At 41.8% G+C, this 27,617-nt stretch overlaps 1 protein-coding gene across 2 annotated transcripts; it reads right to left on the bottom strand.

The window, feature by feature from the left end:
- Positions 1-3,575: 3,575 nt before the first annotated feature.
- lrrc4.2 (leucine rich repeat containing 4.2) lies at positions 3,576-23,135 on the bottom strand. 2 transcript variants are annotated; one of them, XR_005640137.1, is made up of 3 exons: positions 22,442-23,135; positions 20,073-22,288; positions 3,576-3,735 (listed from the first exon to the last, which is right to left on the bottom strand). XR_005640137.1 is itself a non-coding variant. In XM_039809915.1 (2 exons), exon 2 carries the CDS (start codon positions 22,165-22,167, stop codon positions 20,173-20,175), a length of 1,995 nt encoding a protein of 664 aa, XP_039665849.1. In that variant the 5' UTR covers positions 22,168-22,288; positions 22,442-23,135; the 3' UTR covers positions 18,633-20,172. The 2 variants fall into 2 exon arrangements, 1 of the variants encoding a protein (XP_039665849.1); XM_039809915.1 differs by lacking the exon at positions 3,576-3,735 and having other exon boundaries at positions 18,633-22,288.
- Between the last annotated feature and the right edge of the window lie 4,482 nt (positions 23,136-27,617).

Below are 27,617 nucleotides of genomic sequence, written 5' to 3'. Positions count from 1 at the left end.
ACACACACACACACACACACACACACACACACACACACACACACACACACACACACACACACACACACATAATCTATCTTTTGTTCATAACAAGTACACCATCATCATCCAAGCAATATTACCACAGAGATGACAAGTCGCATCTCTGTCTGCCCACCCAGACAGCTGTTTACATCTCAGCAGTCATCATGTAATAAGTTGCTAAGAGGACTATTCTGGTGAACATTGCTCAATCCCACATACAGTATATAATGATGACACAGACTGCTGGGTATACTGTATAATTTTATAACAGTCTCTAAGGTGATGCCATTGGCCTGGTTTCCAGTCTAATTCTAACAGGCCCAAGCCAGCATCTCCCCAGAGAAACCTGGCCAGATCAACCATGAGAGCATGAGCACCACAGTTAGCCTCTGTGGCATGCTGTATGACTCACTGCTAAAGACTCCAGCTCAGCTACACAGGTTTAGGATTATGGCAGTGTGTATATAGTGACACTTGACATGTTTTCAGATTAATGATTACAAATTCCAATTCAAACAGTGAGGGCAAAACAAGTCACACTCCTGCACAGCTCAGTGCAGCAGAGCGATACAGGCAAAGGAAACCTGAGGAAATCCACAAAAATTAAGGAGGGGAAGTACAATGGAGGGGCAGTCAGCCATTTGCCCAATTGGTAGTCCAGCTCCTTCCTTGTGGCCAGTTTGCATTGTGTTGTCAAAAGATAAGGAACAAAACAAAAAGGAAAAATATAATCATACCACAGGATTCAGGACTCCAGTGTAGCAGTCATGCCACCATCCACCCTGACCACCTCCCTACAGCTTGCATGCATTACAGAAAGTAGCACTTCCCCGTCTTGATAAAACATTTGCTTGGGACATAACCCAGGTAGCAATTATGTTTATCTTCACAGCATAATTGGAAAATTGTATTATTATTATTATATGAACATAATTTCTGGTTAGCTAAAAAAACAAAACAAAATAAAGACTGACTTATTTTGAGTGTAAAAAGTTAGGACCCCTACCGGCAACTTCTATGATAACGGTCAGGGAAACCTGGTGCCCAGTGCAACCAAATGACAAAAAGGAGGGAAATATGGATCATAGTGTTGGTTTGCAAACATTGTTGTGGAGTGAGCAACGAGAGAGATAAGAGTTTTTAGAAAACTCAGTAATCTTTTGTCATTTTTGTTTGACTGAGGAAACTTACCATTTCATTGTCAAATTTAGAAACCTCTGCTACAGCTACCAAATCTTCCTAGTGAAATCAATTATTTGTTGAATTCTTCCAGAAGGCAAACCTGTTCTGCTGGAGTGAAGGGAGCTGAGTGGTTTGATGTGGTTACAGTATCAAGTCAGCCATGTTTTTTAGTTTAAAACAAACAACTTAATTTACCTAGATTTTGTGGCATCTCCTAATTAGGATAGTGAAGAACTAGACTAGATTATTAGTTTGATCAAAGCTATAGAGTCTATCTTTGTGAAACCAGCCAAAGGTCTCTTTCGGTCTTTACACTTGCTCATGAACTCCTACCACTCGGAGGTTACATGTCTGCAGGCCTTTACTTCGCTTTGTAAAAGGACTGGTCCCCAAATAAATATGATCCATTAATTTCATCTTGCTTTGTCACCTTCAGTGTTGGTCATCTTACTTTAAAAAAGTAATTAGTTACAGTTACAAATTACTTCTCCCAAAAAGTAATTGAGTTAGTAACTCAGTTACCACATTGTAAAAGTAATTAGTTACTCAGCAAAGTAACTGTGACGTTATTTTTTATGTTCTATAACGCTATTACGTTCTATAACATCTTTAACGTCAAAGATGTTTATATTAACTTATTGATGTGTTCAGCGCGGCCTTGGTCACCTGTTGCTGACCCGAAAAATCGAGCGTTGCTTGTTTTAACAGAGTGGCTCCGTCTCCTTCGCTGGAGCTCACACTAACTGCATTTGGGCTTGGGGTTGGGTTAGCAGCAGCAACAAGTGTTGTGTAAGCATGTGTTGATGTGAGGTGCTTCATAAGATTTGAGTTGCTTGAGGCAGACGTAGATAAAGTCTTTTTTTTCCTGGGCATAGCGTGCATGTTACATAAACATTTTTTTTTTTTTTTTTTTTGTTTTGAAAAGGGGGGGGGCGGGGGGGGGCCACAACCCCCCTTTTTTTTTTTTTGGGGGGGTGGCTGTTTTGTGTTTAGTGGTAGTCAGAGCGTGCAGTCATATGCAACGCTGTCATCATCCCCACCCCTGCTCTCTCCAGGCAGCTGATGTCACCTCGCGCTTCATTCAACCAAATTGTAGTAACGTGCCACTTTACATTCTCAGTAACGATAACGGCGTTGCCATGATGGGAAAATTCATTAGATTACTCCATTACTGAAAAAATAACGCCATTAGTAACGCCGTTACACTTAAACGCCGTTACTCCCAACACTAGTCACCTTCAGGATTGTCCACGTACAGTAGGTATCAATCCTCTCAGCAGTCCATGTGTATGTGATTTTCATATAAACTGTGTGACATATTCCACATAATGGTTAAGAAATTTGGTATTTGAATAAGGTATCTCAGTATCCTGAAGCTATACTTTGACGCATGCAGTCTGTTGTGATCTATTTTGCTTATGTCTTTATGCATCCACAACTTGTGTTGCAAGACACGCTGACCATTTTACCGTACAGAATGTGCTCTTGCGACAAGGACAGCTCAGAAAACCCTCCAGTAATAGAAAGTGAAGAAGAAAATGGAAATGAGCAGCTGATTATGCACCAGAGACCTTCTATTAAACTGCAGTGGTTGCATTGCAAATGGTGGTGTATGGCATTCTTTAAATCTAATTTTCACAGGCAATTTGATATTTAAGGTAAACACTAATAATTTACATTATTTTTTAAATGAAATTTTAATTTAATTTTAAAGTGAAAATAATGAACCCTGTGTGCAGCAGGCAGGGACTGATTGAAAGCCACTCATAACTTGATGGCAAATGAATGAATGTGTCTCTTCCTCTGTTGTTCCTCAGAGGCCTCTATCTGTCTCTGTCTCTTATTTTTAGCCCATCTCACCTTATTGATTCAAGATTGATGATCACAGATTAAGCATGGAAGTAAATATACAAACACAAAGACATTCCTGCACAGACACACACACAACACACACACACACACACACACACACACACACACATGCAAGTGTGCACACGTTGCATCAGTAAAGTGTGATATATGTCGCCAGCAGTGATATGTATTGTTAATGTGATTTACTCAAAGCTTACCACCCAGAGATATTTTATCTGATTCTGCAACTTAGATCACTGCGTAGTAACACCTTAGTACACAGTGTGCCCTATTGCCTCCATTTAAATGGCATCAGATCAGGAACTGATGCCATTAAATATCCAGGTGATATGCAATGGAAAATTCCAAGACATTTCCTATGGACTGTCAAAGAAACTCAACAGACTGTTCGGTCAAATAAAGCAGTGCCCAGCTACCCACACACACACACACACACACACACACACACACACACACACACACACACACACACACACACACACACACATAATTTCTCCCTTAATTGTCACTCTCTCCCTGCTGTCAGATGCGTCAGTGTGACAATAATGGAGCACAGAGGCATGTGAGTGAGTCCTGAGATGACGGAGAGCATGGCGTCCCCAAATCCCCCTCTGCTGCACCATGGCTCTTTGTCACGGTATAATCCTTCCTCACTTGCTGAGAGGCCAAGAAAGAGATTCAGAGAGAGGGAGAGGCAAGAAGAAGACAAGAAAAAGAAAAAAACATTCAACAATTATATATGTAGTTATAGATGATTAACAAATGGCAGAGGTAGTTAAAAAAACAATAGAGAATGGATTTTAAGGAGGTGAGTGATGCTGAGAGGGAGTCGCTTAAAGAAAACAGCTTGAAGGAAAGGGTATGACTCAGCTGCATAGGCAATTAGGACAAGGTGCAATTCTTAGAATCTAAATTAAAGAAAGCCATTTAGAAACTGTGAGACAGAAGGAGAGAAAGGGACAGCAAGAACAGAGAGAGTCAGTGGCCGTTGTGTGTGGGTAGAAGAAGAGCAAAAGGAAGAGAGAGAGGGAGCCAAAATGAAAATAAGAAAGAGTGAAAGACTAAGGCAATTAGCTCATTTGAGTTGACAGAGCCAAACCAGAGTGTTTGGAAGTGATAAGGTAGTGAATGTGCAGCACAGGCAGAAGGCGAAAAACAACTGCATCTTCTCATCCTTCTATTAATACCACTGACACGCCATTGAACACTCTTGTTTCCAATTTAGTCATTTCTAAACAACCCCCGCCCCCCCAACACCCAACACCCAACAACCCTCCCCACACACACACACACACACACACACACACACAAACACACACACACTGGCCTGGAGCACATTTGCTGGTGCTAATGGTCTGCATAATTCAAACACAACAGAATTAGTGTTGGAATAAAATCACATTTATGGCCCCTATGTTTACCAGCAGTTTATTTCCAAGCCAATAGTTTAAATTCGTGAGAGTGATTTGGAGGGTAATCCTCTGTGTATTAAGATAAATACCTCTCCTAAGAACACCATATTTCTTGCATACATTTTAAACCTGCCCTAAGACTTTTAAAAATGAGTAGTGGCATTTAAAATATTTCATATTTCTCAATGTTGACAAAATTCTTTTGCAATGATGAAAACATCAACAGCACAGTAGCAGTCTTGTCTTGTCCTCTGCTCTTGTCATTTCCGTGTGAAGTTTTCATGCTGTCACCGTGTTTGTGTTTTCTCTGGGTGCTTTAGTTTTTTTTCACAGTCCAAACACAAGCTGACCATGTGAGCTGCCGACTCCAAATTATGTGTAGGTGTGAATGTGAGTGATAATGTGTTTGTGTGTGTGATTTAGCCCTTTGGCTGGCAAACTCTTTAAGATGTTTCAATGCCGCCAACCAATGAATGCTGGGAAAAGCTCAAGCTCCCTCAACCACCACCCCAAATAGGAATGCATGGAAGAAGTAGGGGTTTACTTAAGATACATGCCAACACAATGGTCAGTCCTCATCCTCTATCCTCATATTATCCTCTATCCTATTACTCCTGAAACAACATACATGACCGTTCTATTTACTGCCCCACGGTGGCCATTTTAAATGTGACCGTAACATGTGGCCGCGCTGGCATTTGCAGTTTTAAACACGTAGTTAACAGAACTAGTTAAGTTAAAGGTTCCTATGACATGCTGCTGTTTGGTTGATTTTACATAATACTGTATCTGAAGTCTCTTTTATATAGGCCTTAGTGGTCCCCCAATACTGTATCTGAAGTCTCTTTCCCGAAATTCAGCCTTGATGCAGAATTACAGCCACTAGAGCCAGTCCCACAATGAGCTTTCCTTAGTATGTGCCATTTCTGTGTCTGTAGCTTTAAATGCTATTGAGGAGGAGAGAGGGGGAGAAGGTGGAGGGTGGGGGTGTGGCCTTGACCAACTGCCACTTTGCTTGTATGCAAGCCATGATGTCTCTCTCTTTCTCATGGGCGGGCCAAATTCTCTGGGCAGGCAAAGCAGAGAAAGGGGAGGTAACCTTGCTCCTTATGACCTCATAAGGAGCAAGATTCCAGATCGGCCCATCTGAGCTTTTATTTTCTCAAAGGCAGAGCAGGATACCCAGGGCTTGGTTTATACCTATCACCATTTCTAGCCACTGGGGGACCATAGGCAGGCTGGGGGAACTCATATTAACGTTAAGAAACCTCATAAAGTGACATTTTCATGCCATGGGACCTATAAGGCATCAAAAATACTTAGGGTTAGGAAATAATCAGGGATCAGCTTAAAATGAGTCACGTAAAACTACTAAAATGAGGAAGGAACTGAGTCATGGATGTCACCGCATTTCAGACTAAGATCCGTAAAAGTCGGTTCATTTCAAAATGTGACCGTTGACTTTTGGTTTCACATGGGACATAAACCCAGGTCTCCTGAGTGAAAGTCCTGTGTTTGTTTGGGTAACAAGCACTGAATATACTGGCCCTCATTTATGAAACGTGCTTACGACCTAGAATAGACATAGGACAGGCGTACGTCGATTCCTATGCAAAGCTCGGAATTTATCAATTTGAACGTGAGCGTAGGCTGCGATAAAATCTCACGTCTGGTCTGAATTTGTGTACGCAAGTTTTTGAGTCAGTGTGGACTTGCGTTGCAGCATATAATCAGTTTAACAGGAGAAGGAGAAGTCATCAGTTGATCACTTATGATCAATGGGAGATCTGGCTCTTTTAGAAGACCTTTATGCGCCGGTACAATAGTGCACATGTACACACACGTGCCAAGGTGGAGCGCTCCATCGGATTGATTAAGGGCAGATGGCTTGCATCAGCGGCGGGGGGGGGGACCCTACTATACACGGCAGAAAAAGTCTGCAACATTGTTTTAGCCTGTGGGGTTCTGCACAACATCGCGCAGGAAAACAGGGTGCCATAAATGTAGTGATGGAGCCAGATGACCTGATGCCCAGAGAGCAGTGCACAGACCCAACTGGGGACTATACGAAGGAGACAGGATATTATTCCTCACTTTTAAAAGGTATGGTGTTATATTTGGCAATGATACTCAGTACAGGAAACAACATTTTTATTTATTCTTCAGGTTTTTGTTTCTCTTTTAAAGTGTCATTAATGGCCACAAGCGAACAACGTATTTCTGCCATTGACCGACATATTTCGGCTTGTTTTTCCAGCCCCTCTTCTGTCAGGAGACAGGGTCGGGTTGGTGGTCCACCACGGGGGACGGAGGACACGCGCTCTCCCTCAGCTGTTGCCTCATTTTGACTCATGAAAAAAATGCGTCAAAGAAAATACACTGCATAAACTCCACTACTGTGTGTTTATTTAAATATAGGTACACCATGTAGGCCTAAGAGATTGCAATATAAGCCTGTATATTACTATTAGGACTATAGAATATATATCAAGGATGTATAAATTAAATAAACTTCAGCTGGAGTCCGATTTACTACGGCAACACTGTTCACTGCATCAGTGATCTCTTTCCATTCCGCATTCTTTCTACAGCCTTTAATACCAGTTTTCAGGCTGCCAAAAAGTACACACGTTAGTGCAAATGAACCTGAGATATCAGGGTTTCATTCTCCACCTCTCACGTCTTGCCATGTCGTGAATTGCAGGGGCGAGGCCTCAAAACCGAGAAACCATTGGGGCGTGATATTTAAAATACGATCGTTTCCAGCCGCTGCATTTATCAATGTACGACCAGTCTTACGCTCTGATTGGTGTGATACGAACATTTCATGAATCACACGTGAAGCCTGTCGTAAGATGATTTCTACGCTCATATCTGCGCTGGTTTCTACGTTAGGTTGATAAATTAGGGCCACTGTGTCTGTACTGCATGGTACATGAATAGATCTGGTGAGCACCAAAGACAGCCAGGTGGTATTTTCGGTATTCTTTGGGATACAGGCTGCAGTTCCGCATGCACAGGAAGTGTCGAAGGCAGCGAGGAAGGGATGGTACGGTTCATAAAAAAGCAGCCGAACCGCTCGGTTCGCTTGTGTCTGTTCGGAGCGTGTGCGCGTTGCACGGTTCGTCAGTACACTGTTAATGTGCACTAACCACTTACTGCCGTAGTGCCCACTTTCGACACCTATGTTTATACTTACTAGAAATGAGAAGCGGGATGAGCGTGACGAACGCAACACATGGCAGCTGATTGGATGAACGCGTCACGTGGGTCTTGCTGCTCCCGAATTTCAAAACAGACTCTAATGGCGTCTCGTTCTGAATACGATCTCGTATTTTACAAAAATAGTTCACAGAAACGTGTTTCTGAAATCATTTTAAGCGAGAAATAGGCCATACAGTTGCTGAATCTGTCTGTTTTTTTGATCAACAAAGATTTTTGTCAGATTTTGAGAGGCACCGAGCCGACCGCTCCTCAAGTGGAGTGTGGAGTGCTGCTGCTGCAGGTCACGTCACATGCAGAAATGTCAGGTGGGAGAGAGGCTGCCCAGAGTTGGAGGATACGCCAGCGTCATTTAGTCTGGTGTGTGGGAACATTTTGGATTTCTTTTTACCTATGATGACAGCGGAAATAAAACAATAGATAGAACTGCCACTGTGTGCATGTATTGTGCAACATGCATTCAATATGCTAATTTTAGCTATATATCATATGCTGAAGTATATTTCTGGAGTGTTAAAGATTAAAAGAAAAAATAACAAGAACCACACAGAACCGAAAACCGTGACCCTAAAACCGTGATACGAACTGAACCGTGGGTTTTGTGAACCGTACCACCCCTAGCAGCGAGTATGTACGAGAACACATCAAAAAGAGTCGATCTCCAAATGCAACGTAACAGGGAGGAGAGAAAAGATGGAAAGCTCCTAAAACTTAGTTCCATATAAATGCACGGATAATTTGTTGTTTTGTCGTTAGTGAAAAACAATATTGACCTTGTAGTTGAAAAAGGAGCCTCATATAAGAATGACATTTCCTCCTATGGAGTCTGTTCACATTCGGAGATCGACTCTTTTTGACTGGCAAGATGGCGGCAACTGGAAAAACCAACTGCTAAAGTGAGTTGTTCAAAACCTTTCTTTTTAGTAAACTCTGTGTATACAAACAATGTTCTCAATGCTCGAGTTCATGTCTAGAGACATTGGTGATACTGTTTCATGTTGTGTCGAGCCTTCTTAGTGTTTTAAAAGTAGCGATTTTGATGCAATCATAGTAGTGCCCCTAGCACTCCCATTGAAAAGGCCATTTGACCGAAAACGAAAATACAGTAAATCTTAAAAGTGGCGTTTCCGTCCTAATAATGCTTTTAAACGAAAGTTTGACTCGGGTACATTCACAAAAAGACTCTAGGTTGCATTTTGGCGAGAGTAATGCCGCGTTCTATTTACCTCGGAACTCGGAAGCCGCAACGGGGAATGACGTCATACCCGAGTTGAATGCGCTCTATTTAAAAGTCGGATTTTCATTGTTTTCATTAGCTAATCTAGCCCGGTTAACTATTGTTGATAACAACGCATTATGCCGTTTTTTGTGCATGCAAACAGTGTAACAACATGTCCACAGATAGAAGGTGGACATGCCTGTGTGAACGACTGATTTAGTGAGACACAAATGAGACAGAAGTGTTTATAACTTTATGTTACTGCAGCTTTCACAACTGTTAGAGAGAGGGGGCAGAAATGTTGGATTTTGAACTCAGGCTACTGCGAGGTTGTACGAGTTCCGAGCTCGTAAATACGAGGTCAGGGGGCGTGTTTCCGACTTTGACCTCGTAAAAAACGAGTTCCGAGGTAAATAGAACGCGGCATTACGCTTTAAAAGCAGAATGGAGCATGAGAGCAGTTTTATAGGAAAATAACCAAATCTAGGCTTTGTGTGCTTTTAGTGGCTTTGTTGAGATAATTGCACGTCTCTGAACTTCTACAAACTATTTCAATAAACTAGCGAGCCAATTACTCACCCGTCATGCTACAGAGAATTTCTATTGTTACTCTGACAGCTGTTTAAATGGATGCACATACCATTGACAACGTGTCAATGGTATAAGTGGCTTGATGTTTGCAATATGACGCAATGTGCTGCATCTAGGCCACTGTTTGTGTTTGCGCATGGGCACAGGTCAGTGTCATCTGTTTTCACTCACTGCCACATATTCTTCACATTAACAACCCACAACCCTGACAGTTAACATGTTGTCTATCAGCATTGTGTTTGTATGTGTTGGCATATGTATGTTCTTTCAGCCAATAAAGACACTCAATCACAACATCTGTTAGGGAATGAAAGCACCATAAAAAGCAATTATGCACATTGTGTACATACAAAACAATGCAAGGTTAAATCATATAATATGTGCAAAATATACAAGACTTTGACTTGCCTTCACAATACCTAAAGCGGAGAGGGAAGGGGGGGGGCGGGGTTGAGTACTGTAGAATAACGGAAGCCTGAACACTAGAACCACCATAGCCCACACCATTGAAAGTTAAATGGAATTATACTGTCATTGTTATTGCTGTTTCCTTTGGAATGCAATTGTATTCAATATTAAATAAATTAAATGTAAATATAAATGAGTCAATATAATTCAAACAAGGAATAAATAGGTTTATTATTTTAGGGGACTTTCATTTTACATGTCACGTTTATTTATTTGCCTCTATATTTATTTCGATTTCTTAGATTCAAATGAAGGGGGTGTGGCTATCTCACAGCTTTAGACCAAAGCAACTAGCTAGTACAGCCGTGCTCCTTCTCCCTGCCTCCCTCCGTCTCTCCCCACTGCTGAGACAACTTGGCTGTGAAGAGAGTGGATACCAGCTCTGGAGATGGACCTTCAGTACAGCTGTACATTAGTAACTTAATTTCAGCCAGAGCAAACCCCAGCGTCGGGGCCATGTTCACAGTGCACTGGTGGCCAGCAGAAGTGCTAACTAGCTGCTACCTGAAGAAAACGTTAGCAGCTAATGTTAGACCCAGCGCCAAGGTCTGATTCCTGCAAACCTTCTGTTGCTGCTGCTAAGTTTGCTCATCCGGCGTAGCAGCATTCCTTGCGTAACAGTCTGAGCAGCAGGGAACACACTAGCTAGTTAGCCTGGGAACCAGACAAATCTGCCGAGCTCATGTTTTATTTTCTCTGGCAGATAGTGATATGCTAGCGATGCCAGGCTACTAGCTAGTTGCTTTGAGTCTGAATCTGTGAGATAGCCATGTCGATTTATTTGAGTGCAAATAAATAGAGAGGGAAATCAATGAATTTGACATTATGGAATTAAAGTCCCCTGAAATAAATAAATGTGCACTTATGAAATGAAAGTCCCTTAAAATAAATAAATAAATCTGTACATTGAAATAAAAGTCCCATGAAATAAATAAAAGTAATACCTATTCATTTAATTATTGAACTATAATGACTCATTTACAGATTTATATTTACATTTATTTATATATGTTTTGCCTCATTTATTTATTTCATGATGTATTCCATTTACAATTTTTTAAAATGTATTTATGTATTTAGTCATTTATTTAATATTGAATAAAATGACATTCCATAGTTATCCTCCTGCCATCACTTTTCCTAAATACCAACAATACCTATTCTGCACATTCATATATTAATAATATGATAATGTTTGGAAAACCAAGAGGTTTTCCACCCCCTTTATTCGCCAGCAACACAGTGATTTACGTTGGTACTCTCCGTGCATAGAGATGCTGGCACGGCACCCGCAATATTCATTTAAATATTCGCAGTTAATTAGTCCCGAAGCTCCAAAGCCAAAATAAATGGTATAAAGGACAGCCCTTGAAATAACACAACTCAAGGTCAGATAGTGGCTGTCAAGCTAGAAACCAACAGTTAACCACTATGTATTCAATTTTCATTTTCATTTAATCCTCTTGACCCCCTTGGGAGCATAAGACGTCCACCATGGATCGCCACTATGTATAGCGTTACAAATTATTTGTAATTACTATTATTATATTTATCTCTACTAGTATTTGTACTAGTAGTTAGCAGTGATGGAGTACTTGAGTCCTGAACTTGAGTCGCTATTCTCTGGACTCGACTCTGACTCGAACTCAGGTAATGGTAACTCCACTTGGATTCTTCTTTGGTGACTCAGACTGGTAGTTAGGCCTGTCCCTTTTCACAAAATCAAGGTCAAATCAGTGTTGACTAACACATAATTCATTCCACTTAAGTTAAACACATTCTGCATAGTTTAGGTATGTTGTAGGATTAACGTCTTTGTTTTTCTCTTTAGCCTACAGTCTACAAGAATATAGTCACAATTTGAAATACAAAAATCCTACATTTGCTAGCACATGTTAAAATGTATAATTATTTTCCCATTGTTGTTATTGAACTGCCAAAATAACACTTTTCCACCATACAGATACAATAAACACAGACATGAAATCGGTACTTCTACCGTACATTTGAAAATATCATAGTTGTTTATCATGGATTTTCCCTTTAGGAAAGACGCATTACTTTATTAAGTTGTGAAACACGTCAAAAATGCTCCCTCAAATTGAAACACTACAGCTCTGCTTTGTGTGATTTGTTAAACAGTATAAATTATTAATATGTCCTTTATCACTCTGGTCTATCTTCCACAGCATGAATTCAGTACATACAAGCCAGTGAATAGCCCCATTGAGCTTTATTTGGAGTGGCTGTCTAACCAAGGTCCTCAAAGTAAATATGAATACAGTACATTCTGTCAGGGTCACAGTTAGCTCCCTATTCACACAGCTCTATGTCTACCACAATTTCCTCAACAGCCAATCACCATAGCACTGGAATCCAGGGGAACCATAGCAACCGCAAGGCCTTGGATGTTATTGGCAGGGTCAATGGAATGAAAAAGAAAAGAGACGGAAGTCAAGTTTAAGAAAAAAAAAAAAACTGAATCCATGGAACTGCCAAAACTGCCACCGAGCTGTGGACATGTGACAGTGAATCTGTTAATGAAGCTACTATGACCTCAAACAAAAACTGTTCTATTGCTTAATAATTTAACTGGGTAAAGCAACAGTGGAAACTACAGGGGCTGGACACCAACCAGTCCAATACAACAGTGCTCCAAACTGCAGCTTCAAAAATACGTCAACAAAAATCCAACATTCAAAGCACATTTAAAGTAGTTCTTTCTGGCATTATATATTTGTGGCTAAGCACGAACTAAACCTAAAGTTAAGCAAAGGACAAAATTACTAAATATATATTAACACTTAGCTAATATGTTTCATCAGCAATGTTTGGGTGTGGTTTGATCAGATTTGATTTACAGTGGTATGTCCCTGTCAACATAAGCAAAAAACCCCAAACCTCATATAATGATAACAATTTAGTGTCCAAAATCTCAATTTACTGCTAACTACAGAGTAAAATATTGAGTTATATTGGGAGTAGTGAATGGGTGAATAAGGGATGGATTTTGGATACAGCCAAAAACAGAAATCTCCCTCACAATCAGAATGATTCTAACTATGTTAGAATATGTCGATGTAGGACTACATTACTTATATGAAGAAGGTGATTAAGGAAATAGGTTTTCAGGGTTCTTTAAACTTCACAAAAGCAGAATTTATTACAGCTTTCGCACTGGATTGCAAAGGTGTTTCTGTTTTTGTGTGAATCACCTGCACAGGGATATGATAATCACCATAAGTGAAAGAATACATTTAATTAAAGCTACATAGCTTAGCCACTGCAGCTTCTATTGTAGCCTGCTCTTAATTGTGCATTCATATTTCTTTTTAATTATTTATTCCGTTTTGTTGTTGTTTTTGTTTGTCTCTCAGCGTGTGTTCCTGCAGGCATTCTGCTCTGACTGTCACTGCTATGGAGGACATTCTCTTTCAAACACACACACACACACACACACACACACACACACACACACACACACACACACACACACACACACACACACACACACACACACACACACACAAACACACACTGCATGCAAGATAGAGAGAGACAGACAGAGAAAGAGACCTCCAGGAACAACTTCCAGCTGCCACCCCTTATCCAGAGCTGTACTGGTCCAAAGAGAGCACACTGGCCTACATTACAATGACACTGACATACATTTTACACTGGAATTTAAGACTGTGTCTGCTTTAAGGAAGCATAATGGTAGTGTTATATTTTGCAGAAGAAATAATTTTTTTCCAAATGTATCATGTCATGTGGGCAGTGTTGTGCCTGAATGCGTTCATTGACCGATAGTTCATGAACTCGTTCATATTTTCGTATTACTGCCTGATGAACGTTACCGTGAACTCGTTCATTCTGGTGTCTGTGAACGGCACGCTCTCTCAGTTTAACTTTGTTCAATAGGGTGCCAGATTTCTATAGAGCCTTCCAGGCGAAGACCCGGCTAAAACACACCGTAAACAGGCCTTAATATGTAGCGGAAAAAACACCCAATCTGGCAACACCAGCCACCAGTGTCGCACCGCCGCATGCATCATCAAAACAAAAAGCAGCATGGAGGCGACGAAGCAGCAAGGAGGCGTCGTATGATCATTTAAACGAGTTTTATGACAAGGTTGGTGAGGATGCGAAAAATCGTACATTTCTGTGCAAACTTTGCCCGCCGGCTTTCAAAAAGAAAATCTGCACTTCAGTCACATCCACAGCAAACCTGAAACGGCACATTGAACTGATTGGATATGAAGATGAAATCTGACGCATAGTTTCAGTGTTAAAACTGATAAAATAATTGCTGTCTGTGGTTCTATATGGGCTGTGGCAATAATTTAGAAAAAATAATAGCTCGCAGCAACATATGGAAAAAAAGAACTATGAACTAGTTCATTTTTGGAACTGTGAACTGAACTTTGAACTAGTTAATGTAGAAAGTGAACTTTCCCAACACTGCATGTGGGAATGCACACAGGTGCCTGAGCAATGGAGCAAGTGGAGCAAATGCATCCCCATTATTCAATTAGTGGGAGCTAAGTTATAGTTTAGCTACCCTAATTTTTGACTTTTTAAAAATCAACTTATTATAATGTGAAGCGATTATATTTAAGCAGCCTATATCAACGATCTTTTTTTAGCAACTGACAAAAACAAGTAATCAAAAAAATCACACATTTTAGGACCACCCTTTGAGTTGGTTCAGTCCAGTGCCTGAATTGAGCTAAAAGAGGTGCAAGTACCCTAATGGAGCTCAACAGTGTGGTTCCGGAAGTAAAAATCCCATTGATTTTCTCCATAAGGATTTAGATTATCAGCCATAATATCTAAACCATCGGAGATAGACTGACCACGAGCTACGTGGTTGTGAAACGAAAATTTCTGCTCCAGTAGAAGCTAGAAGTCTGTATGAAATCAGCCTTGTTTTAAGAAAACATGTTTTATCCACGATCTTATGGAGAAAAACTGCACTATCAACAATCCTAAGCGTAACAGCAACGTCTCTGATTGGTCTAACTCGCTGTTACCATAGAAACATTTACCGTGACGGAAGAGAACCAAAGAGTTGGCTCTTTTAAGTGTAACATAGCTATTGATGTTTTGCTTTTGACTTGTTGATTTCATTATTGAGGAATATATTCTAGACTAGTGCAGGTGGCTGTTTTTTGACTTAATCCAAGAGGTTAGGGCGTGTAGAAATGTAGGAAATTGTTTTAAATTACAATTTTCTTTCTGGAGGAGGACCCACAGACCCCATGCCAATTATGTATCTTTCCAAGTTTCCTCCCCCATTTTAAAACAACTAGGCACCCATGGACTTGAACACATACAGTAGGTGTAAGGGCTTTGCATGTTTATGTTTTCATCTGGAGTGAATCAGGGCAGAGCAGAACGTCCTTCCCTATTACAGTAAAGTGAGGTCAGTCTCATACCCTCTCCAGCGTGTGACAGGAACTAAGCACCAGCTACAATTTCTTCATACTCTCAAAGGAATAATATTCTGACAGTATCATTTTTTTCAGAAGGTCACTCACCTGGTGCACACAGCCATGTCGAGGAATTAGAAACAAGCAAAGCCCCATCATGTATCTGAGCTGTGTTTCACAAAATGTAAAAGTCTGCTTCTCTTTTCCATATTTTGCTGAAGTAATTCAAAGAAGTGCTTTGCAGTATAATCAGAGGGAATCCCTTTGTTTGTCTTCTAATTAAATTTGCATACAATATTTTCTTTGTTAATTATGTAGAGAAAGTGTTCGGAAAATTGAATCAATAGTAGAAAACAATGACAACTTAAAATGAACCTAGTTGGGACTGGTAATTATTTCTGTAGACTATCTGTAGGTGTGCGAGACTAGCAGTCACCTCTTCTCTACTGTCTACTATCTCCTGTCTTTGTTGTCTTATTTTACTTTGACGCAAGGACCAGTCTAATTGAAAAACATGCAAAACCCAACTTGTTTTGAGGCTTTCATTCAAGCTTGTTTATGTCTCTAAACTTGACTTTTTCAGTGTGTTCACATCCCATTGTTTTTGTAATACAAAGTTTGGGTTATTTTGTTTAATTTTTCTTTCATTTAATAGCTAAAATTCCAGGGCCATTTTAACAAAAAAGAATGAGTCCTCCTAATTTGAAAATTGGCATTTATCATTTGGCAAATTTAAGTTGCTAGACATTTAAGAGTGTGAGCATAGGCTCGGATCAGGCCAAAGTATAGCGCTATGGTAAAAGAGTGCAGTCAGGTGTAGGCTGACTAATCAAGCGTTGAGAGAAGAATGAGAATTGAGTCTAGGCCATTTCTCTCACTTCTAAGAGGACCATGGATCATTTCTTACAATCCCTTTGTGGGCACAAAAAGGCATCAGTCAGTGGAGAAACTGTGACAGAATTGCTGTGGCCTGCCACCTGACCAACACCTCTTACTGCTGCGAACTTCATTAACAGATATGGATCTCGAGGCACAAGGACTTGTTCCCAATAAACCCTTAACCTCATAGAACGCCGGCCGTCGAGCCTTATCCCAGCCCCTTTCCTGTTGTCTCTCTGCAGATCCTGTCTGGAGTGAGACACGCTATATAATGGCAGCTTAGCCATTCCTTTTACCTTGTCCATCCCCTGCCAATATGGATAGCATTAGCCTCTGACATACTGTTTACTTCAAAAAGATGCATCGCATCTTTGGCTAGAGCTTCACCAGTAACACATTGGCTGAAAATCAATAGGAGGGTAAAACAGAAACAGGTGGGCATTAGTGTGCATGCTCTGAAAGACTATACAAATCTGTGACAGTTGCTGTGCCAAACACATAACACGAGAAAGAGAACGAAAGGGGAAGAGACTAAGAGACTGCCTTAAAAGACAACCTAGTCGTACCGCTATATTCAGGTGGTTTCAGTCAATGATTTTAAGTCAATTAGCGAGTGATAAAAGGGAGGGGACAGAGGAAGGGAGACGGCAGCGGTTATGACAAGACATCTTCACAGCTCATTTGCAACACGGCAACATATAGCAAAATTCAAAGCATATGACTGACTCAGCAGCTGCAGATAAGACGGCAGTCACCCCAGAAAACAGATTCATATTAACCCTGCTGATATTGTCAGGGAAGGACTATTGTTGGGGCCCTGGTTTTTTAGCAGTTAACACAATGGCCATTCCACTCCAGCCCTCAGTCTCTTTACCCTCGACACTGGTGAAGCAAACCTGAATTGACTGAATGGTTGATGGTATTATGTTATATCCAGGCATGTTTCCCCTTTCGATGTTAACATTGAAGAGGAGGAGGAGAAATAAATAAAAAAGAAAGGCACTAGTTGTCAGTTTTCTTGTATGTGGGTGGTTATTAGGTACATTAAAGGCTTTACAAACAGCCAATAGCCCTTTTATGAAGGCACGGCCAGAGCCACACTGTGCTGGGGAAATAATAAGAGGCTGCTCTTTTGCAACCCACACATACTGTAACAACCAAAAACACTCTCTTCTGTCAAAGCAAAGAGAAGCCTTCACATTCTGTTGGTGATTGAATATTCAGCAGTGTATGCGCTCACATTTCGAAAAAAATGAAGAAACACTCGACATAGTCACAGGAGCTCCATCTGCTTGTTGAGGCCCAACTGTACTCACACACTGCCAGGTGTGAGTACAGGTACACAAGTACACTAACACCTCTCCATTCATCCATTCAGAGCTGAGGAAACCTCTAAAATGAAAACATCATTAGAGGAATTTCCTTTATGCCTGCAATATGTTATGTGCCTTAATTTGTTTATATGCACAATAAATCTTATTTAAACAATACATTTATTTAAAAAATTAAGAAACTCCTAAGAAAAAAAAAACAGACTCCCACTCAACCTGTATTCCAGACTGTTACATAATTGCCGTCCCTGTTTTGTTTTACTGCACCAGAGGAGTACCTACTGTAATGCAGTCATCTTATTGTGAATGAAAGAGAAAATATATGCAAATATAGATGCCAGTCAATGCCACACAGCAAATTATTAACTGACTCTTGATGGTACAGGAAGTTCAGCCTGGAGGTTTTAAATGAAGCCATGTGTTTGTGTCAACTCACCATGTACCATAATTATCACAGGGGTCATACTGTAATTTCCTCTTTATCCCCAAATAGCCTCAGCAGCAACATAAACCTTTTAAATGACCAATAATCTGTATGAATATCATTCATCTAAATCAATACAAAAGTAGGAGTAGTGAGTGGTTGTATGAAGGGCAACAGTATAAGGTCATAGGTAAGGCGTTTCAGTCACCACAGAGACTCGGCACACTAATTTATGGTAGCTGGCCTTTTAACTGCATGACGTCAAGATAATTCAGATAGTTCAGAAATGCACTGACACATACAGAATCTGCAAAAAAATAGATTAAAAAAATCAGTCTGATTTCCCTTTGTTAGGTGATATATTTAGATTGTATTCAAGTATGTATTTAGTACAGCCTTTAATGTACCTCATATCATGGTGTATATATATATATATATATATATATATATATATATATATATATATATATATATATATATATATATATATATACTTGCATTTGATAAATGTAAGATTTTAATAGGAACTACAACCTGCAGGTGAGCATGTAAGAAAAAGAAACCCACAAACTGTAGAACTGTGGGATACATGTATTTTTTTCCCCCTTCACAGTCACTGAGAAATCAATGTTAAGAACTAAGCTGAGGCATCAAAGACCAACAGCCTATCTGACCTGCATAGAGCCCCACTGTGGGGTATAATGCAGCATTGTACACCAGTTACTTAAAGACCCATTCATGCAGACACTAAGTAAATGCATAGGACCGTAAGATGGGGGGCGGTTTGGGGTAGGATACGATTTACAATACTGCCTCCAGCCTTTACGATTAAACAACTTACACACAAATGGAAATATATTCAGAGAGAAGAAAAAAACATCAGATGAAAGTGTTTCTGATTAGAGAAATACAAACCAAAGGTTTTTATTTTTCATAGCCTCCTTTGTCTCTCCATAAAAATAGTGTTGCTCAAAATAAACTGTTAAAAGAAAAAGAAAGTCATGTTTCAATGTAGTCCATGGAAAAGCCCCAGTTTCAGACATTCATTTTTGTATCACTTCAATCCTCTGTTTTTTTCTCCAAAAGCAGAACGGTCAGCAAAGCTCTGTATCACTGCACCACGTCTGTTCCTTTGAAAAAATTAGCATCGGAATGAGCCCTTGCAGAGACAAGTCAGGCAACTGCTGTAATGCATTATTAAATTAGCCCTAAACACTACACAAGCCATTAAGAAGCATGTCAAAACCTAAGGGAAAAAAAATAACACAAAACGCAACCAATAACAGAACAAAGTATTTGCAACAACTGTTATTAGCCTGCACTTCATCTTTACCAGTTAAACCAGTGGGGAATCTTGTGCACACTAAATAAACATGTTTAGATACGCTACAACTAAGAAGCACTGGCACTGTCAAATAAACGCAGCTTAGCTCCAGCGAACAGCGAGGGTTAAACCTTAGCTGCAGAAATTCACTGCAGTCCAAAAGCATTTGGCTGATAGCTACTGAACAGCACATTCTATCTGTGCCATTACGCTGCTATCCTTGGACAAATGTTTCTATCTATCTAGATTTTGCTTGCGTGTCTTTTTGTGTTCCTAAGTCAGGAGATACCATTTTATTGCATATAATATTTGGCACAATAAAAACTGGAGCTTACCTTTGGGGCTGTATTTAGAAACTGGTGCCTGTATAAAGATTGTTTTTAATTGCATCCTAAATATGGTCAAAAAACAAATAAAATGCCTCTTTTCCTACAGTAGACAGTACCATCTTCTATTATCAATCACAAAAACAATTCAGTATCTTTGTCTTTTTTAAATAGAAGTCACCAGTTATTAGAAAATAGTTTCAAATTACTTTCTTTTCTAATATAATCTGCATGTCTCGCCACTGCCCGACGGTAGTTTCATTTATATATATTTGTATTTTTTTCATATTTATATACTTATGTATAGGCATGTACAAGAAACAAAAAACTGTCTCTGTTTTGCACTTCTGTACAAAAGAAAGTTACCGTTTTGTTCTTTGTGCATTCTATTGCATGAAGTGGTGAGCAGATACGTGGAGAGGAGAGGTTGGAGCAGAGTCAGAGATAGATCCAGAGGGAGCATTGCTCAGATTTGGGTCTCTTGAACCTTCTCCTTGCCGTGAGTAGTCTTAATGACGTAGGGATCAGCAATGGTGCTGATGTGGCTGTGATGCTGTCTGACTGAGCGATGAAGAGAGTTGTTTTGGGTCCAGTGGGCTCCGTAGCCCCCTTGGTGGGATGAGGAGGACACGAACCCAGGCTTAAAGGTGTTGCTGTTGTGTTCCACTAATGTAGGCAGTACCAACCCTGTGTCATCAGAGCCACTAGATCCGGAGGTGGGTGGTGGGACAGGAGGAACTTCTTCCTCCATCTGTATGATTTCTATGGTCCTGGCTGCTGCCACCGTGCTCCTCTGTTGATGCCGCTTACGCAACTTATAGAATCCTATCAACATGGCAGCTGCCAGCAAGGTAACAGCAACAAAACAGCCTATGATGATTTTGGTGGTTTTCATCACCTCATCCAGGCTGGCGGCTGGCACATTAGGGACTCTGGCAGTGGGGATTGACACCTGCCTTGGGGTTTGAGTGTTTTGGAACAGCACAGTAGGTGTGGAGATAAAGACGGGCTGAAAGACAGAGGGCGAGGCAGGGATAGTAGGCTTGGGTTTAGGGGTCTCCTCCACTGTGGGCTCCAAAACTTCCACTGTTACGGTGGTAAAATAGGACAGATTAGATGTGTTAAGTTCAGCATTGCTGACATTAAGGTAGGCTGAGGCGTTGGAATTTCCAGCCATGTTGCTCACCATGCACGTGTAGACTCCTGTGTCCAAAGGGAGAACATTGGAGAAGTTGAGTGTCCCATCGTTAAGGACAGATATCCGTGGGTGAGCCGAGCCATGGGTCAACACAGTCCCATTGGGGAGAAGCCATCGAACTGAGCTCATGGCAGCTGTGCGACACTTCAGTTCTGCCACCCTCGCAGCCGAGATGTTCAGATCTCTCGGAGCATCAAGTATGAATGGTGCTGAACACTGAAAGGTGGTCTGATCAACTTCCACCAGGTACCGTCCTCTCATGTGGGCCGGGGTGTGGCAGCGCCCACAGCAGGTGGAATTTGTGGGAATGTATTCTCTGAGCCACCAGGAGAGCCACACTACATCACAGTCACATCGCCAAGGGTTGTGGTGCAGGTGTAGCTCCACCAGGTACTGTAGAGGTGTGAAGAGGTTATGGGGGAGGGACGACAGGTTATTATGGGCTAAATTCAGCTCCACCAAGGCTGTGATGTCATCAAATGCATTCCTCTCGATGGTAGTGATGGCAGAGTTCATAATCCACAGTTTACGTAGATTTTTAAGCCCACGGAAGGCCCCAGGCTTCAGTTCAGGAAATAGATTCTCTGATATTTCTAGCTCCTCCAATCCTGTCAGTTGTGAAAGATGAGGAAACTCCCTCAGGTTGCACATCCCCAAGTTGAGATACTTGAGGTTTTGAAGGCCCTCAAATGCCCCATCAGAGATGTACTCCAACTTTCTTAGTTCTCCCAAGTCCAGTCTCATCAGGGAGGGGACGCGGTTGAAAGCATAGGAGGGGATGCTCTCAATGGGATTGTTTCTAAGCCACAACTCTCTCAACTTTGACAGGTACTCAAAAGCTCCACTGGGTATGACTGTCAGTCTGTTGTCAAACAGCTCCAGTGTATTGAGGCTGGTCAGGCCGTTGAAGGCTCCCACTTCAATCTGTCTGATAGCATTTCTGCCCAGCTGCAGTACCTCCAGGTGATGCAGGTGCCTGAAGGTATCTGCCAGTATAGTCTCTATGCTGTTTTCCATCAGGTTCAAGTACCTGGTGTTGGCTGGGATGTTTGGGGGAACCCTAACCAGGCCTCGGCGGGTACACACCACCTTGCTGAGCTGGTTAGTGCAGGAGCACACACCTGGACAGTTCTGTGGATTAGCTGAGCCCATCGCAGGGCCTGTGGACTGGCACATACTGAGAGCAGGCACCATGAGGGAGAGCACGGCGAGCAGGGCTGCATTCCAGGTAGGCTGCACACTAACCTGGCCCAAAGGACTCATGGTGTGGAGGGCTCATTATTCTGCATGGTGGGGGGAGACGGCACACACCAGAGGACAGACCACCCTAGCCTGGCTGGAGCAACTCAAGGCTCCCAAGTTCCATCGACAGTGCAGGGAGATGCTACATCAAAATGTATGTGTGTGAGAGAGAGAAGGGAAAAAAAGAGGGACCGAGAGGGAGACAGAGCGAGAGAGATTAATGCAAGAGAAGTAGCAGAGGAAAAGCAGTGCAGCAATGTAAGAAAAAGGTTGAATAACAGCACCAGTGACGTACCTCATTAGTTTGGAAGTGGTCCTTTTTGCCTCTTTCCAAATGTTAAAAGCAACAGTCATGCACCTTGTTCATTTATAATTCCCTTCCATGGAAAGACATCAGATTAATGTTTTCTTGTTTTCCCTCTTTAAAAAAGTGAGGTGGCCCTCTATTAGCCAAGGGTACAAAATGGCTCCTGGTATTAAAGACTGAAAGCAGCATGAAAAGCACTCACAGGCAGAGGTAAGGCCATGAAGGCTTGGCAGGTGCCTGGATCCCTTCTGCCCCCACTAACTGCCCCCCGCCAGGCTGCAGAGTCCAACATGCAGCTCCACTGTGGATAAATCACAATGATCCATAACGCAGTGTAACACGACAGAGGAGGAGAGAAGAAGTGACAAACTGAAATAAATTAAAATCCCCAGCTCTGTCGGCTCCTGATACATGTGTTGGCTCGTCTGCTGGTCGCCTGTTTGGTGGAGAGACCTCCCTCACTGTGACTTTGCCAAGGGCTAGTCGGTCGCTGATTAGCCCTGTTGTGACAGAGACTGAGAGACAGAAAAAGGCTAAAGAACTCCCGGCACAGTCATCCCCCTCTCCTCTCCTCTTCTGTGTTCCTTTTGCTTCCTCCCAACGTTGGGCTGGCCCTGGTCAGAGCAGCTGCAGGCTGCCGTGTGCACAGTTAGCAGTAATCCGTCTATTCCTCCTGGGGGGGGGGGGGTTGGGGGTGGTGGGAGAGATGGTGGCGCTGGGTGGGGGTGGAGAAGGGGATGCGCTGCACTGTTGGAGCTTCGCAAAAGGCTGTCGGAAGAGAGAGAGAGCACTCTTGCCCTCTTCTGAAATGAGAGAAAAGAGAGAGGATGACGCTGGGAGGATGTGTGTGGAAGTGGTCTCCCTATCTGTATCCAAAAACAGAGAAAGCTATTGAGGATTCTTCTCTCCACTTGCCGTTTGTCCCCTGGGCTGTCTCCTGCAGTGTTCTTCTGCTTGCTTATTTGTTAGTTTTTCTCCAGGGCTGAGGTAGTAAGTTGTGGCAGTTAGCCATGTGTGTGGCTGTCAGACTTGCGGCTGGCTGGTGGACTACTGCAGTAGCCAGAGTAGAACAGAGAGAGAGAGAGAGAGAGAGAGGGGGGAAGAGAGGCAGAAAGAGAGAAATTGAGAGAGGAGAGAGAACCACTGACAGATCAAGAGCAAGAGAAAGATAGAGTGCGCGAAGGAGAGAGTGTGAGAGATGGAGAGGAGGAATGCGAGCACTCAAACAGGCAGCCCACCGTCACAGAAGCAGCAGGAGCAGCATTCTAATCCACATCTCCTCTTCTTGTTTATTCTCCAATCTCTCTCTTTTCTCTATTCCCCCCCCCCCCCTCCGTGTCGGTGTTGCAGGCAGCTAAGATGCTCGCTCTGCCCCCTCCCTTTGTCCTTCAGTGGGAACGTGAATGTACTGCTGACGCACTCCTCTCAGCTGCTCAGCCAGCCTCAGAGCAGTGCATTGGTTTGATGCAGTGTTCCTGTGTATTAACACATTCAACCTCCCCTCCTCTCGTATCCCTCCTTTTCCCGCCCCTTCACTGTAACTATCTTCTCCTCTCTTACTCTCTTTTTTTCTGTCTGGTTTTCACGTGTTCTGTCCCTCACTGTCTTTCTTTACTCTTACTCTAAAGATCACTTTACCTGTGCCAGTCCATCCCTCTGTCTTACTGTCTGTCTCCCCCAAACTATTGTTAAATTGGAAAGCTTCCCATTCCAATGTATCATACAAAGACAAGAGGTCAGACTTTCTACTCCAGTTCCAGAGTGGTTGTGTGTTCTGTCTCTCTGTCTCACGAGCGCAGCAGTGCGCCAGTGTTTTCCAGTGGAGATGCAGCTTGCTGCTATTCCTCACCTCTTGTAAGGAACAGTTTGGTGAGTGTTTCCCTAATGCATTATTACCATAAGGGACAAGCAGCCAGAGTTGTTTGTTGTATCTGCTTTACTTATTTTGTCTGTTTATTAAGTGTATGTGAGTGTTTTGGAGGTGTGTGTGTGTGTGTGTGTGTGTGTGGGCGCGTGGGTCTGTGACATCATAGAGGACTGAAATGCTGACTCTGCTTCTCTGTGTCTGCTGGGCAGTCTTCTCTTCAGGGAGGAGAAAGATGAAAGAGCTTGCACAGTTATCTCTTAGAAAGATGAGAGAAAGACGGAAAGATAGAGGAAAAGAGACTTACCGAGAGAGTGGGGGAGAGAGATGGAGCCGGGTAGGAGGAGATATATCCACGTCCTTGGTGAAATAGGGGAAAGGAGCCTATAGAAGGAGGAGAGGAATGAGATAAATATGGATAGTAAAGAAGTATGAGGGAAGCAGATGAGGGAACACACTGCATAGTAGCCTTCTCAGTGAAATGGCACAGAAAGGCAGAGAAAGAGAAGGATAAGGAGTTGGGGTAAGGAGTAGGAGAGACGAGAGGAGCGTTAATAATGTTGGATTAAGTATCATTTGAATGCAGGAGAAGGAGTCTCCCTCATTTGGTTAATGACCACATTCTCTCCCTCTCCTTCTCTCTCATGTCACATATATATTTGCTATTGGGGTTGTGGTCTATAGAAAGAAAAGAAAAAAATAGCATGCATACAATAATAAATGTGCCACTTTCTATTCTCATTTTAATTCCAATTAAAGAAATAAAAAGGACATGACTGAAATTTTGCATCCCACTAAAGATGATATAGACAAAGTCATGCTCCATGTCCACATTGGACCATAAAGAAGATGGAGTGATACTGAAGCTAATTTCAATGAATGCAACTTACAGTTTACATAAGTTGAGCATGAGGGCTAATGCACTTACTGTAAGTGATCCTGTGTTTGTGTTAACATACATAAAATTGCATAATATCAACCTGAATACGTGATAATGCTCAGTATTATCTTCTGGATGTGTGGATATATTCCCTTTGCATTTTACTTGCAACATTCAAATTGAAGGGTCGTGACATTGAATTAAGGAAGAATGCCAACTGACCTTCATCGCCCTACGCAACAGGTTCTCACTCCCATCTCGTAAAAAATACGGACGCTTGGTAAGGTGCCTTTGTCGATGTTATTGATGCTAAAAGTCTCCTTTAGCATAACGGGACGGTTAAAGAAGGAAGCAACTTTAGGAAACGTGACAAGCGGGACACGAACCCCGGTCTCCTGGGTGAAAGTCCTGTGTTTGACCCATCCGATAACCCAACCAACCTCCCTACGCGGAATTTCGGCCTTACGTACAACTTGCTAAACCCTGTGTAGCTACTTGCTCTCCCCAGTACGTTATACAAACACGCTGAAGGACACCTTTTTCGTCACTTCAGCCACTGTCCAAACGTCCGTTGCCCTACAGTATTTTGGAGAAATACCATTGTCTGAGCAACAAAGGGAATGAGTGAAAACGTACGTATATCTCACTGTTTCTTTTGTGCATCAAAGGAGGACTTTGAGAGGACTGAAATAACAGATGAAATACAAAGCCGCAAAAATTTGTGTTTTGAGAGATAACATACCAAATAGACAAGAAAAGCTTTTCAAAAATGTGCCAATTACAGCTCCTGTACCTATTATATTCCTAAAGTTGCTTTAGAGTGTAGAGTGGCTAGGAGGAAGAAAGAATAAGAGAGGGAGAGCATGGTGAGGGTGAAGGGGAGATAACTATTAGCTAAGGTGGTGCAGGCAGGGTTGGTCAGATAATTGATGGCCATGGTTGTAGCTGCTGTGTTAATGCTATTACAGGGGGCATGAGCATGGAAAGGTCAGTTGGCACACTGAATATATGACATTTCCTCCCTCTGTCTTTATGGCTGTCTCTCCCTCTTTTCACCTCTATCTTTCTTTCTGTTTCCATGGATTCATAGTCAGGAATATCAGCCACATCCTCTGTAGTCCAGTTCTCCCTTTGAATGTGTGGAATGAGGTTCGGGGGGAGGATTTATTGCCATGTGAAAATTAATAAATAGTGTGTGGTAAATCATAAGGGGTTTTATGGAATTACTCCATAGAATGATATAGCATCTTGTGTTACAGTGTGTCAATTCCACAACATTAATAAATCTTAAATGTGTCTTCCAATGTCATATATTATGAGCTGGGTTATCCGTTTAGCTAATTTCAGTTTTGGGGTTTTTCAAATTAAATTGTAAATGAAAACAGTGTCAACATCAGTGGTCAGAGACTTTCGCTTCCCACTGATAATTTATTGCACCATAGCACTTACTTCCACTTTAGTTTATCAAGAATACAAACATATGACATTATTATTCTGTTAATGGACAACCAGCTGCTTTTTTTCATACAAACTGCATTGTGTATGTGGTTTAATAATTTGTATTAACTTAAGCATGAGTCAATACCATCATCTATAGTTTTAATGCAATACATGTTGTAGTTGAAATAAGCTTCCAAAGTACAAAAATATTACAAACATTCTAAGTCTAAATGTCTTTGAGGGAAAAAATAAACTGTAAGAAACTACAGAGGAGCTGAACATATATGAACATGCCCAAGGCAAATGCTTTATTTACTGTAATCTGACATAATTGTAATTGTTACAAAACTGAGCGACATAGCACAGAAAATAATACCAATATATTCCAACCATCTGAGCCACTTAATGAGTGCCTTTGTTACCTTCAGTACATGGTTTAATAGATGTAATCAGATCAAATGTGGAACTATGCCCTGAACTGTCCAATGACTTCTGGGCATACATATCTGAAGCAGATTCTCATTGTGGAGCTGTTATGACCTGGTCTGAATATGTGAATTTAGGGGATCAAGCCCTTAATACGGGACAATGAATGAGGCCCAAACCCTGTGACCCTTTGCAACGGCTGTCAAACTTCAAACTCAAAAATGCCAAGACATTCAAGGCTCTGTACTGCGGAGGGGTTGAGAGTGTGTTTACAATCTTTGGAGGGTGTGGGTCAATACCACAATGGGATGGACGGGGGTGGGCCAAAAGCAGCGTGGTGTTGGAAAGAGACAACAGTGGGTCAGGTCAATACTGAGCGAGTGACATCCTGCCCTTAAGCTGCGTCAGGGTTAGAGGGGAAATTGAATGTTGCAGGAAGTTAAATCTACATGGTGTGTGTGTGTGTGTGTGTGTGTGTGTGTGTGTGTGTGTGTGTGTGTGTGTGTGTGTGTGTGTGTGTGTGTGTGTGTGTGTGTGTGTGCGTGCGTGCGGGC

The sequence above is a fragment of the Perca fluviatilis genome, chromosome 8 (assembly GCF_010015445.1).
Source record: "Perca fluviatilis chromosome 8, GENO_Pfluv_1.0, whole genome shotgun sequence".
In the NCBI taxonomy this organism is placed as follows: Eukaryota; Metazoa; Chordata; class Actinopteri; order Perciformes; family Percidae; genus Perca; species Perca fluviatilis.
Note: the sequence above shows the minus strand (reverse complement) of the source record. Positions and strands in the feature narration are given on the sequence as shown.